Source organism: Ipomoea triloba, chromosome 4 (assembly GCF_003576645.1).
Source record: "Ipomoea triloba cultivar NCNSP0323 chromosome 4, ASM357664v1".
Taxonomy (NCBI): domain Eukaryota; kingdom Viridiplantae; phylum Streptophyta; class Magnoliopsida; order Solanales; family Convolvulaceae; genus Ipomoea; species Ipomoea triloba.
Genome location: NC_044919.1, coordinates 12,661,189 through 12,678,052, shown reverse-complemented (window position 1 = coordinate 12,678,052; position 16,864 = coordinate 12,661,189). Strand labels below are relative to the sequence as shown.

At 35.2% G+C, this 16,864-nt stretch overlaps 1 protein-coding gene across 1 annotated transcript; it reads left to right on the top strand.

Annotated features, from left to right (window-relative positions):
• The first annotated feature begins 10,798 nt into the window (after positions 1-10,798).
• On the top strand, positions 10,799-12,112 carry LOC116015821 (galactolipase DONGLE, chloroplastic). Its single transcript, XM_031255986.1, has one exon. The coding sequence runs from the start codon at positions 10,799-10,801 to the stop codon at positions 12,110-12,112; it is 1,314 nt and encodes a 437-aa protein (XP_031111846.1).
• The last annotated feature ends 4,752 nt before the right edge of the window (positions 12,113-16,864 follow it).

The following is a 16,864-nucleotide window of genomic DNA, read 5'->3' as shown; positions in this document are numbered from 1 at the left end:
CCTGACAAGGCCCTTGGCCCAGATGGGATGAATCCGGGCTTTTACCAGCATTATTGGGATGCTGTGGGGGGTGATGTATCTGCGTTTGTGATTGAATGTCTAAACTCTTGTTCTTTCCCGGAGGGTCTCAATGATACTAATGTCGTTCTCATCCCTAAGAAGAATATCCCTGAATCCGTCACATACCTCAGGTCTATTGCCCTTTGTAATGTGGTGTATAAAATCATGGCTAAGGTGTTGGCTAATAGAATGAAACATTTGCTTGGTGACATTATCTCTGAGTCTCAGAGTGCATTTATCCCTGATAGGCTCATCACGGATAACATTCTTGTGGCTGCGAAGGTAGGTCACTACCTTAATAGGAAGTAGAGTGGTTTGGTAGGATGGGGGGCACTGAAACTTGATATGGCAAAAGCTTATGATCGTATGAAATGGACCTTCCTGCGTAAGATGTTGCAGGCCCTTGGTTTTGCTGAGAGGTAGGTCAATCTGATTATGTTATGTGTCACTACGATCTCGTATAATTTCTTGATTAATGGGGCCAATGGTGGTCAGGTTGTTTCGTCGAAAGGGGTTGAGGCAAGGTGACCCCCTGTCTCCGTATCTGTTTATTATCTGTGTTGAGGGTCTATCTCTGCTTCTACAGAAGACGCAGAGACAAGGTTTTATACATGGTTACAAGGTTACTAGGGGTGCCCCTCCTATTTCTCATTTGTTTTTTTGCAGATGAAAGCCTCTTGTTTTTTAAGGCAAACACTCAAGAGGCAGGTGTTGTTAATCAGTGTTTGAATGTGTATGAATTGTTGTCTGGCCAGGCCGTAAATTTCCATAAATCTAGTGTTTGCTTTAGCAGGAACACGTTGGTGGAGCAAAGAGAAGAGGTAGCTCATGTGTTGGGTGTCACTCAAGCTCCCATTTTTTGGAAATATTTGGGTCTACCTGCTTTTGTTGGACGGAACAGAAAGGATGCTTTTGCATATATTGAGGACAAGATCAGACAAAGGATTGGCTCTTGGAAAAGAAGTTCCTATCACAGGCTGGTAAGGAGATCTTGTTGAAGAGTGTGGCCCAAGCAATGCCCACGTTCTCGATGAGTGTGTTTTTGTTGCCTGGTTCGGTGTGTTATTTCGTTCAAAGAGCTATGAATAGCTACTGGTGGGACTCTGGTAATGAGAGAAGAATTCACTAGAAGGACTGTGATCGTAAGTGTGTGCCTAAAAGGTTTGGGGGTCTTGGTTTCAAAGATCTGCGAACTTTTAATTTGGCTATGCTAGGGAAGCAGTCATGGCGGCTTTTGACTAAACCTCAATCTTTAGTGGAAAAAATATATAAGGCAAGGTATTTCCCTAAATCCTCTTGTATTGATGCCTCCTTGGGAAGTTGCCCTAGTTTCTGCTAGCAGAGTATTATGGCCTCCCATGATATGATTTGTAATGGTGTGAGACGCAAGATTGGGGATGGGAAATCAACTTTGAACTGGGGGTATCCCTGGTTGCCTGATGACCCAAGTCCCATGATTCATACCCCGATGCCTGCAGCTATGAATGGTTCAGTGGTTTCTTGGTTAATTGATGAAGGCTCGGGCATGTGGGATCACTCAATTTTATCAGACATTTTTCTCCCTAGTGATGTGTACCGCATTGTTAAAATTCCAATATCCCCTGGACATGAGGATTCTTGGTTCTGGTATGGAGACCCAAGGAGCTGCTATTCTGTTAAGAGTGGTTATAGGTATGTTGTGAGGGAGTTTGGGGATAACCCCATGGCCTTTGACAAATGGAATTCCTTGTGGAAGATTAAGGTGCCCCCAAAATAGAAGATATTCTTATGGAGAGCCCTCAATGACATTCTCCCTGTAACTACAAGCTTGTTATTAAAGAGAGTGGAGGTGAACCCCTCATGCCCTCATGCCCTAAGTGTGGCCTAACACATGAGGAAGTTATGCATGCCCTTGTTTTGTGTGATTATTCGCAATTTGTTTGGCATGAATCCACCTTGCCTTTATCATCTATTACGGGTGACACATTTACTCTATGGTGTTCAAATGTTTTGACTATTTTGTCTGAGGAGGATGTGGGTTTGGTTGTGGCAGCGCTGTACTTCATTTGGCGGGTGAGGAACACGGCGCTTTGGGATAAAAATTTGCCTCTCCTCAGGAAGGTGATGTTTCAGGCGTCGAAGGCTTTGCACGCGTGGAGAGAAGTGCACTGCCGCACATCAGCCACCCCTGTTCTCACGCAGCCTGTCGCCCAGCCAACTGCTCCCGACAGTTCAATTCATGCGACGTCGCATCTGCAGCATTGCTTCTTCGATGCGGGATATCACGCCGAGTCTACGAGAGCAACCTATGGAGCCGTTTTGTTATCACAGGAGGGAGGCTTTATAGCAACGTGCGCAAGCGGTCTGTCGGATTGCTTCACTCCATTAATGGCGGAGGCTATTGCTTGCAGGGAAGTGTTACTGTGGCTCAGGCGCAAGGGGGTAACAGATGTCCAATTATTCACAGACTGCTTGCAACTCCGGAATGGTTTAACAGCGTTGCAACCTTCGTTTCGATCCTATGCTGGACTCGCCATTGACGCGTGTAGGGCATCTGTGTCAACGTTCAGCCAATGCCAAGTTTGTTGGGTACCTAGATCAGCAAATGTTATTGTTCATACTCTTGCCTCTCCGGCATTTTCATCTTTAGATGCTATGTACTGGGACTCTGTCCCTCCTCACTCATTTTCATCTTTAAAGGGTGTAATTAGCAAAATTTGATTCTGGAATCTTTTATAACAAAAATTTATTAATTACCAATTGAAATATCTCAACCTTTGATAATTTGATATACAAATTATGTATTTTTTTTTTTTTTTTTTGAAAACCAAAGGAACCAGATATATTAAAATAAAAGAGGGGAACACTATAGAGAGTACGGTATCACATTTTCATAAATGTATTGATTGACTTTTAATTGCCTGTGCCATCTATCAAACTGAGTCATAAAGTTGAGACAGAGACTGCTAGGGTGCGTTTGGGTTTAACATAAGCACTTGACAGCCATAGCCAAATACATACTCCCAAATGTATTAATGTATTATTTTATGTATCTAGATCGATTAACGAGATTTGACTGCCCGGGTTCAATTCCCGCAAGTGACGATTCCCCCTAGGCCAACTCCCGTGCCTCCCGGAGCGAACGTGGGTGGACCCCGGACCGTTAGACGGACGGAGAGAAAGACCCTGTAAATTTACCAAAAAAAAAAACGAGATTTGACTGAAAATATTTTTAATTCAATATTTTATAATATTATTATGTTTAGTATTTGTATATAATATATATATATATATATATATATATATATATATATATATATATATATATATATAAATTACAATAAAATTCTATTAATTAAACACAAATTAAATCTTAAAATATTTTTAAAATAGTTTTAAAAAAATAAAGAAAAAAGAAGAAAGAAAAAATTGATTTGATCAATAAACAGTAAATACGACATTTAAAATAGAACACATGGAGAATTACTTATAAACACTCTCAATGATAACTGATTTTTGTCAAATTTTGGAATAAGGTGCAAATTGGCCACTGAAACACAGAGAAAACGGAAAAGGTGTTTACTATCAAGTAGTTGGTCTAAATCATCGGAGTGGTCGGTAGCTATGGATTTTCCCAAATTTTCTCTCAATCGATATGAAGTTTATGCAACTCTTTTCGACTGTAAATATCTTTAAAAATCTAATCTTTTTGGTGTCTTTTAGACTAAGGAATGAATGGACATTGAAATCTTGTAACATAAAAGTACAATTAGGTCACTGAACCAAAATAAAGTGCAATTAGGCCACTGAACACTCCAAATGTTTGCAATTTCACTTGATAGCAGGTTACCATCCATTTCATCAGGTTGTCTTGCTTAGGTAGATGATGAATTGACATTTTAAAATAATTTTTAATAATAAATTATTAAATTATTAAAAAAAAGGGAAAAAAAAGCATACACACACGCGCGCACACACATATATGGGCAGGATCAAATGAGAACAATAAATCTGAGAAGAAAAATAATTCTGGAAGAATGAATGATACATAATTATTTGATTTGTTTTTTTTTTCTCAAAAGTGACAAAGATTTAAAAGTTGTACAAAATATAACAGAATTAATAGTCGGGGGCCAAATGTTGAAATATAATGGTCACATAAGCATGAGACCAAAAGTGAAAAAAAATCTCAAACACCCCCTTAATATCTAATCTACTGATAGTTAATGTTAATAAATAATTATTTGATTTGTTTTTTCTCAAAATTGACAAAGATTTAAAAGTTGTGAGACTAGATATAATAGAACTAATAGCTGGGGGACTAAATGTTAAAATGGTCGCATAAGCATGAGACCGAAAGTGAAAAATATCCCAAACTCCTCCTTAGTATCTAATCTATTATTGATACTTCAATGTTAATAAATAATTTTTTGATTTTTTTTTCTCTCAAACGTTGAATAATATATGAAGATTCATTGGATGTTTTTTTTTTTGTTTGTTAAACACAGGCAGAGTGCATGGGGGCAAAAAGAATGCATTAATTATATATATTGCAACCTCAAAACCATCATATCATTTGTCCAACAACTATTTTCAATGCCAAATATTTGAGAACCCCCCCCCCCCAATACTATTCCAAAATTTCAAGAGGTCAATCTTGAAGCCATTGTCATTTGTCAAGCGGTGTAACATACAGCTAAATATACGAAATCAAATGTTGAATAATATGTGTTTTGGTCTGTGTATGTGAATCATGCATACAGCAAATGAGACGCACACAATTCCAGTCAATCTTGTAGAAAACAATTTAATTGTCTATAAAACAATTCATATATATATATATAGTCAACTTATTAGGTTTTCCGTTTTCGAGATGTACATACAATACATCAATAAAACCAAAATTCTCAATGAAATCGAATGTCTTCTTTGGATCGACTTTAATTAGTTGTTCGCCAAACAAATAAAAATGAACCAAACAGGAAAAGAAAAAACATAATTTTTATTTTCTACTAAATAGAAAAATTATTTGTTTGGCTTTCAACTAAACACCATTAAATGATAATGTTTTATGAAAATCGTTTTTCAAAAAATATTTTCATATTTTCAAGTGGACCTTTAATTGAGACGTATTATCTACCTACTATAGTCATAGATAGTGGTGAGTAAGGATCCATCAAATTAATCCGCTCCAATTCACCAATCGAAAAATGCGTTCCCATCCTATTCGTATTCATTTAAAGTGGGTGGAATGTGGATCCATTTAGTATAAATCCGGTACCAGTGGATTGTATGTGGATGTGACTTCTCAAAATCTACTATGTTCAATCTGCTACTAAAATGAGGTAGTTATACACACACAGCCACATATGTTTGTTTGTATGTATGTATGTATGTAAGCCAATAGTCCACTACCGACCGTTCGTCCATTCTATGACAGGCGCAACCTAAATTTAAAATTATATTCAATTTTAATTTTTCTATACTTAGGATTTTAGGTTTCTCTTGCTCAATGTTGTTTTCAAATTCTCTTTTTGCCTTATTTTCTCGTCAAGTCAGATTTGTTCTTTTTCATGACGTCATAATCACAATCTCAATAAACATTATGTCAAGTTAAAACTTAAAATTTGTCATTCAATCTGCATCCAATCCGCCAAATTTACTATTAGAGGATCGAATTGGATTGGATCCTTACCCCTAGTGGATGCGGATGCAGATGAAACTTTTCAAAATTACTTTTAGCGGATTCACTCCAAATCCGCTCCGTCCTCCCCCCTACTCATAGATTTAGGCCAGTAGACTTTTGTATATATGTATTTTTAAAATCATTTTATAAAGTTTAATTATGTAATTTGTCAAGCCAAGTAGTACATTTTTCCTTTAATATTCATGTACTATTCTTGAACTACTAGATCCACAAATTAATACAAAATTTTGGTCAAGTTATTTGTGTAATATTTTCTTATGTATGTATAACATGTATAGAATTTCGTTGAATATTTAACAACCACATTAATATTTCAGTTTAGGTATACAATAAAATTCAAACCAAACTAATGAATCAATTAAATCTCTTAGTGTATCATTAGACAAAAAAATTTAGGCTTATTTATTATTATATACAAATAGCTAACTCAGAGCTAGTTACCTAGTTTAACCTAGACACTTGCTAATATGAAGGGTGTTGGTGATAAGAGCTTTCGACAAACGACTCGTGTTCGTGTTCGGTAAGCGCTCGTTTATTTTTGTTTATTAAGCTAAACAAACATTAATAAACAGAATTTAGAGCTCGATTAATAAACAAACAGAGTCTGAACAATGGTAAACTCATTTGCTAAGAGATCGTGAACAAGCTCGTTTGTGTTCGTTTAATAATGTTCACGAACAAGCTCGTTTGTGTTCGTTTAATAATGTTCACGAACAAACTCGTTTAGTGTTCGTTTAATAATGTTCGCGAACAAGCTCATTTAGTGTTCGTTAATAATGTTCGCGAACATGTTCACAAATATATATATATATATATATATATATATATATATATATATAAAATGTTCGTGAACGTATATTATGTCCTGTTCACAAACGAATTGTGATCATGAGCATATGTAGGTATTTGGTTATTCATTGTTCATGAACATATTCATGAACGTGATTGTTAGCGAACATGTTTGTTTACGTTAACGAACATGTTCGTGAACGTTAACAAACACTAATGAACGCTTAACCAACGAACACGAATATAATTTTCAAAAATCTTAACAAATGAACACGAACATGAACACTCCAAAATTCTTAACAAACGAACACGAATAGTCTCCCTTTGTTTATGTTCGATTTGTTAACAACTCGATATGAAGCATATGATCTATTTTACAAAAGTTTTCAAGCCGGCCTGCTTCATAATTCCATCTGGTCCCACTATCGACAAGAAAATATAAACTCTTTTTCTTTTATTCATCATGAGTTTTTTTTTTTTTTTTTTTTTGAATTTTTAAGTTTTGGTTAGAAACTTCTTACTTACCGAACCGAATTCTAATGTTAAACTGAATGGTTTAAATTTTTTAAAACTGAAACCGAAATCGAAAAAATTGAACCAGAAACGCTCACCCCTACCTATAACTAGTATTTTCCTACATTCCACGAAAACGTTGTGAGAATAGCATTTTTTTTCCTTTAAGAAACGTTTTCCCTCCGAAACTCATGAAAACTCATTCGAAAATGTTTTCATGTCATTTTATAATTAATTAAAACTTTTCGTAAAATTTTTTGACTATTTTATAATTAAAATTTTAAAAAATTTAGACACCTGTTTCTTGGGTCGGAAATCCTCTTTTGACCCAAGTTATAAAAAACTTTGACCTAAATAAAAAAAAAATTGAAAATGCATTTTTGACCCATTTTTTAAATTTTTGCACAAATAAAAAATTGGAAATATGTTTCCTGGGTGGGAAATAATGTGAGATATTGGTAAAAATGAATTCATAAACATAAAAAATATTGATATCCTTCAATATGCCAACTGATGTTATGTAAGTCTGATCTATAGTTTTTTTTTTTTCCTTTTTTAAAAATTTATGACGATGTCAATAAAATTAATTAAATGGTTAAAATATTTAATTTTTTAATTAAGTTTTAAAATATTTTGAAGTTTAGATATTGAATTTTTATTTTAAATCAACTTGGTGGTAATTGGTATTTATTATTTAGTTATTTATTAGTGGTTTAGTGAACTAAATTAATTTATTAGTGTAACATTTTTAATTATGAAATAAAAGATTTGCACGTTCCCATTTGTTGTTCTTGTTTCCTATATATATATATATATATATATATATATATATATATAGTATTTCTACATTTCACTTTTCTAAATTTCTATGCAGGTATGCAACATATATATTTTTCTTATGTGATGGCAAAAACATATTCATAGAAAAATAAAAAAAATCAACCAACGAATCCCCAATATTGATAAGCTTATTAATCGTAAACCGAAATAGACATAAAAGCAACCTAATTTGATTGCAGATAGTTTCATCTCTCAACTCCTTATGATTCTTTGCCGACTAGTTAGGGTAATAAGACGGGCTTAGCTTCAACCAAATGAAGTACAAAGAGCCAATATTGCCTTCACTGAGGCTCGAACCCTCCCCTCTTATGTGGGGTGCAACTGTGTGTCACTAGACCACATTCTTGTTTTTTAACTCATGATTGATTTCTAATAAAATTTCCCCTCATAGGCAATTAAAAGTTTTGATTGAAGGAAAAAAATATTAATTTAAAAGCAGTGTTGCAAAAATCCCACCATGCGTCGGCCTGCAGCCTAGCGTATCACCATAATGGGTGGTCTAGGCGGCCATCTAGGCATCCTAAGCACCGACTAGGCCGCATAGTTGGCCGATTAGCTATTGTTCTTCTTCTTCTTTTTTTTTTTTTTTTCTAAATGGGTTATTTTATTCAAAACGATATCGTTTTGAGTGAAATAACCCTAAATTGTTCAAACTCTAGATTTTTAGGTCAATATTTAATATTTTAGTATTAACTATTAAAGTATTAAATAGTTTATAATTATTAGTCTTAAAAATTTAATCTCCATGTCCTATTTTATCTATCATAGTTACTATTTATTTGTCAAATCAAGTCTTGCTTCTTTGTTTATTTGCTTTAGTATTTTTTTTTACTTATTTTTAAATTTGATTTTTTTTTTGTGTTTAATGTTAATTCCAGAAATGGTCCTTCGACTATTGAATTTTACCAATTTTTGTCCTCGACTTTTAATTTGACCAAAGTTAGTCTTTTAACTATTGATTTTGTACCAATTATGGTCCTTCTGTTAAATCTATGTTAAATAGGTGTTAAAATTGAGGGCAAAAAAGTAAAACGAAATATCTGAGGCTTTATATATTACTGCAATGTAATATATACTGCGTAATAATTTTTTTTTTTTTGGAATAAACTCATCCATCACTTTGATTACCAAATTTTCAACAAGAAAAATGGTAAATTAGAACAGTAAAAAATTAACACAGAATAAAGCAAACAAAAAAAAATTAACATACTGGTGCCATTTTCTACCATTTTTGCTATCAAATAAAGCAATAAAAGAACACCTAATACAACAATAAAATATACAATAACACTCCACATATAGTTAGATAATTTACAAAAAAAAAAAAATTTATTATGGAGTATATATTACATTACAGTAATATATAAAAGGCTCAAATATTTGGTTTTACATTTTTGCCCTCAATTTTAACACCTATTTAATATAGATTTAACAGAATGACCAAAATTGGTACAAAATCAATATAATAGTTAAGGGACCAACTTTGGTCAAATTAAAAGTCAAGTACAAAAATTGGTAAAAGCCAATAGTCAAAGGACTATTTCCGGAATTAACTTTTTATAAATATATAAATTTTGTATACATATACTAATATTAAACTTAATATTATTAAACACTGGATTAAAAATAATTTCAGTCAATCCTCGTTAACTGAATCAGACATATAAAATAATGAGGGATTAACAAATTTTAATCGTCCTAGCGCCGGAGGAGTGTCTAGCGATTTTTTTAATTATATTTAAAAGTGATGCTAATAATTGAATACAATTTAGATTAATTTATAATTTTATTAGGAAAAATCCTCCCTAATGTATGTACACACTGAATTAAATCTTTGAAAGAGCAAAAAAAAAAAAAAAAAAAAAGGTTTTGTGGTTTGTACGGAGTATATATCTACAGAGAAAATGCGATCTCTTTCTCTCACTACACACAGGAATATGATCAAATATTTGAAAGTCAACCACTCGGAGAAGACTAAATAAGGAGGACAAGTGTTTGGTCTTTGTTTCGCGTTATTTCACTTCTCTCGCTCAAAACAATAATGTATTATACCATATATTTATAATTAATAATTCCCAGCCGCAAAATAAACCAATTATTTATTAACGACTTGTGCCCTACCGACCACTTTCTTTATTCATGTTTTCAATTCTTTTCTCAGTCAAAATCCTCGCCAAACATGCATTTTCCCTCTCCCCATTTTTTTTTAATTTCTTTTTTTTTTTCTCCCCCTTTCTCTGTCACTCTCCCACCCACTCTCCAAATTATAAGGGTTTGGCCCCATTGAAAATATATATGAGAAAATAATCTAAGAATATTATTACAAGGTTTGGATTAGATCCCTTGTGAGCACATGAAAATTAAGATTTGACAGCTGGTGGGTTGATTGTGCTACTCGTAATTTACTCCCGTAGTGACTTGGATTAGATCGATCTCTTGTAAGCACATGAAGACTAAGATTTGACTAGTGGGTTGATCGGGCTACTCATAATTTACCTCGCCAATGGCTCTAAGGGCGATGTTCTGTGAGCTTATTAGGATTAGTCCGATAAAGCTGGAATTACCTAAAAAAAAAATAAAAAATTATAAGGGTTTGTCGTTTGGGTAACATATCACAGTCCATCATGATGGGCTTGGGGGTGGGTTGTGGGGAGGGGGTGGGGTGGGGTGCCTGTATACATGGATCTATATATACTTCCCCTCCTCACTCCCTTTCCCTTAGATCAATTCACCCTTTCATCTCTCACGCCCTATATCTCATTCACTCATATTTTTTGCTCAATTCTTCAAGATTGAGTAGCAAAAAATATGGGTTCATCAACTTTTTGTGGTTACATGCAATATGTAAATCGAAATCTTGCTACATTTTCCGGGGACCATCCATCTCTCCGGCGAGGCCATGTGTTGAACATGGCCACCGCCACCGCCACGGCGGCGCCTTCATTACATGCTTCTCCTTCTGCTCCACCCGCAAACGATATTATCTCCAGAAATTATAATAGCAATAATAATAATAATAATGTTAACAGTTATGTTGACAGAGGTTCTGGTCGTCGTAGGTTGTCAGAGGTTTGGAGAGAGGTCCATGGATCAAACAACTGGGAAGGTTTAATGGACCCTCTGGACCCGAATCTCCGGCTAGAGATCATCCGGTACGGCGAGTTTGTCACGGCGTGTTACAAAGCCTTCGATCTCGACCCGAATTCGAGCCGCTACTTGCATTGCAAGTACGGAAAGGCGAGTATGTTAAGGGAGGTGGGTCTGGGCGGGTCCGGGTACGAGGTTACTAAGTACATCTACGCTCTCCCCGACATCGGCATTAGCTTATCCGGCGGCGGCGGCGCGGATGTGGCGCGGTGGATCGGCTACGTGGCTGTGTGTACGGACGAGGAGGAGGTGAAGCGACTCGGCCGCCGGGACGTGCTCGTCACGTTCCGGGGAACGGTGACGCATTCCGAGTGGATAGCCAATTTAATGAGCTCTCTAACTCCGGCTAAGCTCAACCCGTTTGAGCCAGCCGACGACGTGAAAGTCCAAGCCGGGTTTCTCAGCCTGTACACGTCATCCAGCCAAGCGGAGTCGCGGTTGGGGTTAGGTAGTTGCCGACAGCAACTGCTTTCGGAGATTTCGAGGATAATAAATGAGTACAAAGGAGAGGAGCTTAGTATAACTCTCGCCGGCCATAGTATGGGGAGCTCATTAGCCACGCTTTTAGCGTACGACATAACGGAGCTCGGGATGAACGGCGAGATCCCCGTGACGGTGTTTTCGTTTGCGGGGCCCAGGGTGGGGAATTCCGGGTTTAAAGACCGGTGTGAAGGGTTGGGGGTTAGGGTTTTGAGGATCGTAAATGTGAACGACCCTATAACTAAGCTCCCCGGGGTTTTCTTCAACGAGAATTTTAGGGTCTTTGGGATGGAGAGATTGTCTTGTTATGTCCATGTTGGGGTGGAGCTTTTGTTGGATTTTTTCAAGGTGCATGATCCGTCCTGTGTGCATGACCTAGAGTCTCATATCAACTTGCTTAGATGTCCCAAGACGTTAGGTTTGTTCCGCCGGAGAGACGGCGGCGATTTCGATTTCGTCCGGCTGGCCAAGGAGATGTTCCGTTCCGGGGAGAAAAACATCGCCGGATTCCAATGGGAATGGACCAAAGCAGCTCTTTGGCTTTACCTACTTTTGACTGTCATTAACCTAGACTCTTACACTCTACTTAACATGTAATTTTCTTCCCAAAATGTTGAATCCCCCATCCTAAGGACACCCACCATCCGGCCCGACAGAACATTTAGGGAATGTAAATTATTGTAACTCAACTAAACAAAAGAGGCTAAGAGTGCTTAACATGTAACTTTCTTTAATTTCCAAAAGGTTGAATCTCCAACCCCCAAAGTCCCCACGCTCTGGTCGTCCAACATAACATTTGGAAGGATGTAAATTATTGTAACTCAGCTGAATACAATGACTAAGTGTGCTTAACATGTAACTTTCATTTAAAAAAGTTGAATCCCCAACTCTAAAGACCCCCATGCCCCGGTCCGACAGAGTATCTGGGAGAATATAAATTATTGTAACTCAACTTAACAAAGAGACTAAGAATGCTTAACATGCAACTTTCTTTCTAAAAGATTGAATCCCCAACTCCAAAGGCTCCCACGTCCCGGCCAGACCGAACATTTAAGAGGAAGTAAATTATTGTAATTCAGCTGAGCACAGATGCTAAGAGTGCTTAACATGTAATTTTCTTTCTAAAATGTTGAATTCCCAATTCCAAAGGTCCCATGCTCTGACCTGACCGAACATTTGAGAAGATGTTAATTATTGTAATTCAACTAAACACAGAAGATAAGAGTACTTAACTTAATGCTCCGGTACGGTGGCCGGTGAAGTTTGCAGCCTTTTTGGTGCGTAAAGTACACCAAAAGGTTGTTCTTGGATGGCAAATATGTGTATGAATGTGAATATAATGATAGTGTGACACGTAACGACCCTGATTTTGTAGCTATTTTAAGAGCTTCTTTGACGCGACGGATCAAATCCCGTTTTCTTCGTATCTAATTTCATTCATTAATGGTTTCCATTTAATATTATGCCACCGGCCATTAAATCTTTGCTTCAACTCGTTTAATTTTTTGTTTGGGAGATATAACTTATTAATTCACATTAAACTTCTTGCACCGAATTTTGAAATATTTACCATCTTAATAAGAACCAATAAAGTTAGAGTTCTGACCGGAAGAAAAAAATGGAGGTGGTAATTATTTATTTAGACAAATGGTTCCTATTATTTTGATTTTAGTATTTTTTTTATGATTTCTTTACTTTCTATTATATTATTTTTTTCCCTTAAATAACCCCACATTCTGTTAGTATAAATTTTGTAATCGAATATTCCGTTAACTTTTAACTTACCCATTAATTTCTATAAGAAATGTCATATGTTTGAACCTAATCCCAATCAGACTTGGCATAATTGTTAAACATATACTACGAATGTGTTAAAATATATTATTGAAAAATAAGTATCATACTCTATTACTCTTATTAAAGTTGTGTGAAATAGTATCCTTACACCGGATATCGTTCGTTCTCAAGAACTAGTGATAGGAGTTAAGCAATTTGCCTCTCAAACACAAAGTAATATCTCTTCTAATGGAAATCTAGCCCAAGCAAAAGGGTTTGGATAGTGCAATAATAAAAGAAATTAAGAAAGAAATGATATAACAATAAGGAGATAGGCGGAGGGGAATAGAAACTTTAACAAGAATTAGGAACCGTGATCAAACCGAGAATAAGGAAAAGATTCAATTGATTAGATGAAGGATGTCATATGAAGTATGAACTAGGAGGAAATTTTTCTCAAGGTCATATGAATGGCTAAGGGCACTTAAATTAAGTCTCATAAATGACTAAGGGGCATTTTATCAAACACTTTGTGCCCTAGACATCTCATGCTCCCATTTTCTCAAAGGTGAAACATGGTTAATTAACCCGTTGAGCCTAGATTAGGTTGTCACTTCCTAGTTGGGACTCAAACATGTTCGTCAACATCATCACATCAATTAAAGTCTCATCTCCCCTACTCAACCAATTCAAGATCACATTTTCCAAAAATCCTAATTTATATCCCTATCACCCTCCTAAGGGATCTACTCATATATAATGGAAGATGAAATAGCAAGGAATGCAAAAACAAAATCAAAATCCATAACTAGCACAAGATAATATTGCAAGAAATGTAAATGAATAATAACTTATCTTTTGAAATGAAAATCTTCAATCATTGGATCCAAAAGTGCAATTGAAAGTAAAATCTTGATGAGATTCTGATGATATGCCTATCACGCGATCCATTATGACCGTAACTCTACTCATAGTCGCAGAAATAAGTTTCTAATGCTCTCGTTATGAAGATTATTACATGCATAACTCCCTTCGTAGTAGTAGAAGTGCATACCCAATTTTCTGATGATACTCATTGTTACGAATCTCGTTACGGGCGTCATAGCGCTCGTAATAGCAAGGATAGACTTTCTGATCATGGGCATTATGGGCCCTGTTACATGTGTAATTGAGCTCATAATAGCATACTTTAGCTTCCTTTCCATTTTTTCTCCATTTTACCCTTGATTTCGTACAATTTTCCTACAAAACACAAAAGTGCCTCAAAATTAGTCCAACACAATTTATTACATTTCAAGGCATTAAGAGCACAAATAGAACAAATTCCATCCCAAATTAGCCACAAAATGCCCCCCAAAAGTATTAGATAAAAAAATTGCATAGCTAAATAAAATTTTTTTCAAGAAGATTCGAAATCAACTAAAGATAAGATATGACAAAGTAAAGTAAGGTAAAGTGAAAGTGAAAGACACCAATAGTTTATACTGGTTCGAAAGTGATGAAATCAATTTACCCCACTCTTCTTCTATCATCCAAGATGATATTCACTCACAATTTGTATGACCACAAAATTACAGTGAATGAAACAAGCAAGTGCTTTGATGATAATGTCTATAAGAGTTTGCTTAAGTTTTCATAGGACAACCCCTGTTATTTTTCCTCTATTTACCACACGATAGAGATCTACAAAAATTCAATTCAACGGTTGAAAACTCCTCCAACTAAGAGACTAAGAAAAAGTAGGGGTGTGTTTGGTTCGCACATAGGAATCGGAATCGTAATGTGAATCAAATACTTGGTAATGGTATGAGTTTTGGTGAAAGTATTTTGCATGTTTGGTAGTAGGGTGAAATTGGAATGATTACCAATATTGATGTTTGGTAACGTATGACCCTATAATGGAAATAAAGGTTTTAAAAATACAAAAAATTAAAACAATTGATCATAATATAATGACATCCAGAGCACTAATATGAGAAAAGAAAAATCAAAAAATCTAAAAGTATTGATCCAAATTTAAATATCATATTACAAATAAGATGGAATGATACCTTTATTAATGAGGGAATGGGGTTTTTAATTTGAGAGGTAATCAAATCTCATAATTGTGTTTTAAAACGTAACGTTGTCAACCAAATAGTAATTATGATTTTGATTCTCATTCCTGGTGTGTAAACCTATGAACCAAACACACCCTAGATCATCTTTAAGTTTGAAGTCTCTTGATGAATTTGATTATAGCTTTTTTGAATGCTTGAAAACTTAATATTATCTCATATCTCTTCTATATATGTCTCTTCTTTCAACATTCCTCCTATTTATAGTTGTGTTTACAATTTGTCTGTTGGGAGGACAAAAAAACTTGAATCTCCCACTTGGCAATAAAATATTAAGCCTGGATTTGACAAGTTGGCATCCAATAGCTACTTGCAACTTGTCTACAAAATCAGATTTTATGCGACTTTTAAGACTCCTTCCTTAGGCCTTCTCCAATAGTTAGAAATTTGGTGTAGTTTTTGAGTAGATTTTATAAGTGTGATTAGGAAATAGAAAATGAAGTGCAAGAAAAAAAAAAGAAAAAAAAATACAAAATAAAAGCTGACAAAAGAAAAAAAAAATATAGTATTACATGCCCATGCGGGCGCGTGCAGCATGGACCAAATCTGCGGCCCACGCACATGGGGCGCAGTTATGCTCTCATTTGGTGGGCCCTATTTTGAGCTGACAAAATTTTCTCCTTGCAGGAGAAAGAACTCACCTTATTTCCACCACCCCATTTGTTAACAAAATTACTTCTAAGATTTTATTTCTTAAACTTTGTGCCAATTCAACACCCATTATTGGAGAGGGCCTTAAAAGTCATGTATCCACCTTAGATAATGTGCTAACGCTCCAAAAGCAGTAATGATCTAGCAGAGCATGTTGGTTAAGAAGACTTGTTGCTTATCGTCCTTATATCATAAACCTTGTTGCTTATATAAAAACCATACTACTTGGTCTTGAAATGTCATAATGCTGCTTGTGTGGGTGTCGTGCTTCCATTCTTGAAATTTTAGTACCTAAAGTCTTGTTATTCTTCAATCCTCTGTTGTTTGAAACTCCTGTTGTTGATTGAGAGCCTTATTATTGTGAATATGTGTTACTCTGACGTAAGCAATACAACACCTTATAGACTCATCCTGTTTAGAAACATTTGCTGCGTGCTTGTAAACTCTTATGGTCTATAAACCTTTGCTATTGATTATATCAACATCTACATCAACCTCAAAACTCCTACTGTTTGGTAAAGTCTTTTTGCAATGTAGACTTGTGATCCATTGAATATAAGAACGTCTCATTTAAACCAACTATTCTTTAAAAAATAATAAAAATTTTAGGTGTGTTAACTTTAGGAAGCAGATAATGAAGAAAATATGACAGGATAAATTCACGCAAAACGTGAATTAAACATTACTTTTACCAACTTTTAAGAAGAAAACTACAGGGTTCATGTACCTACCTACCAATGAACAAGTGATTATTTGTGTTTAGCATATAATATATTAACATAAATCTATATCCAATTATCAGTGT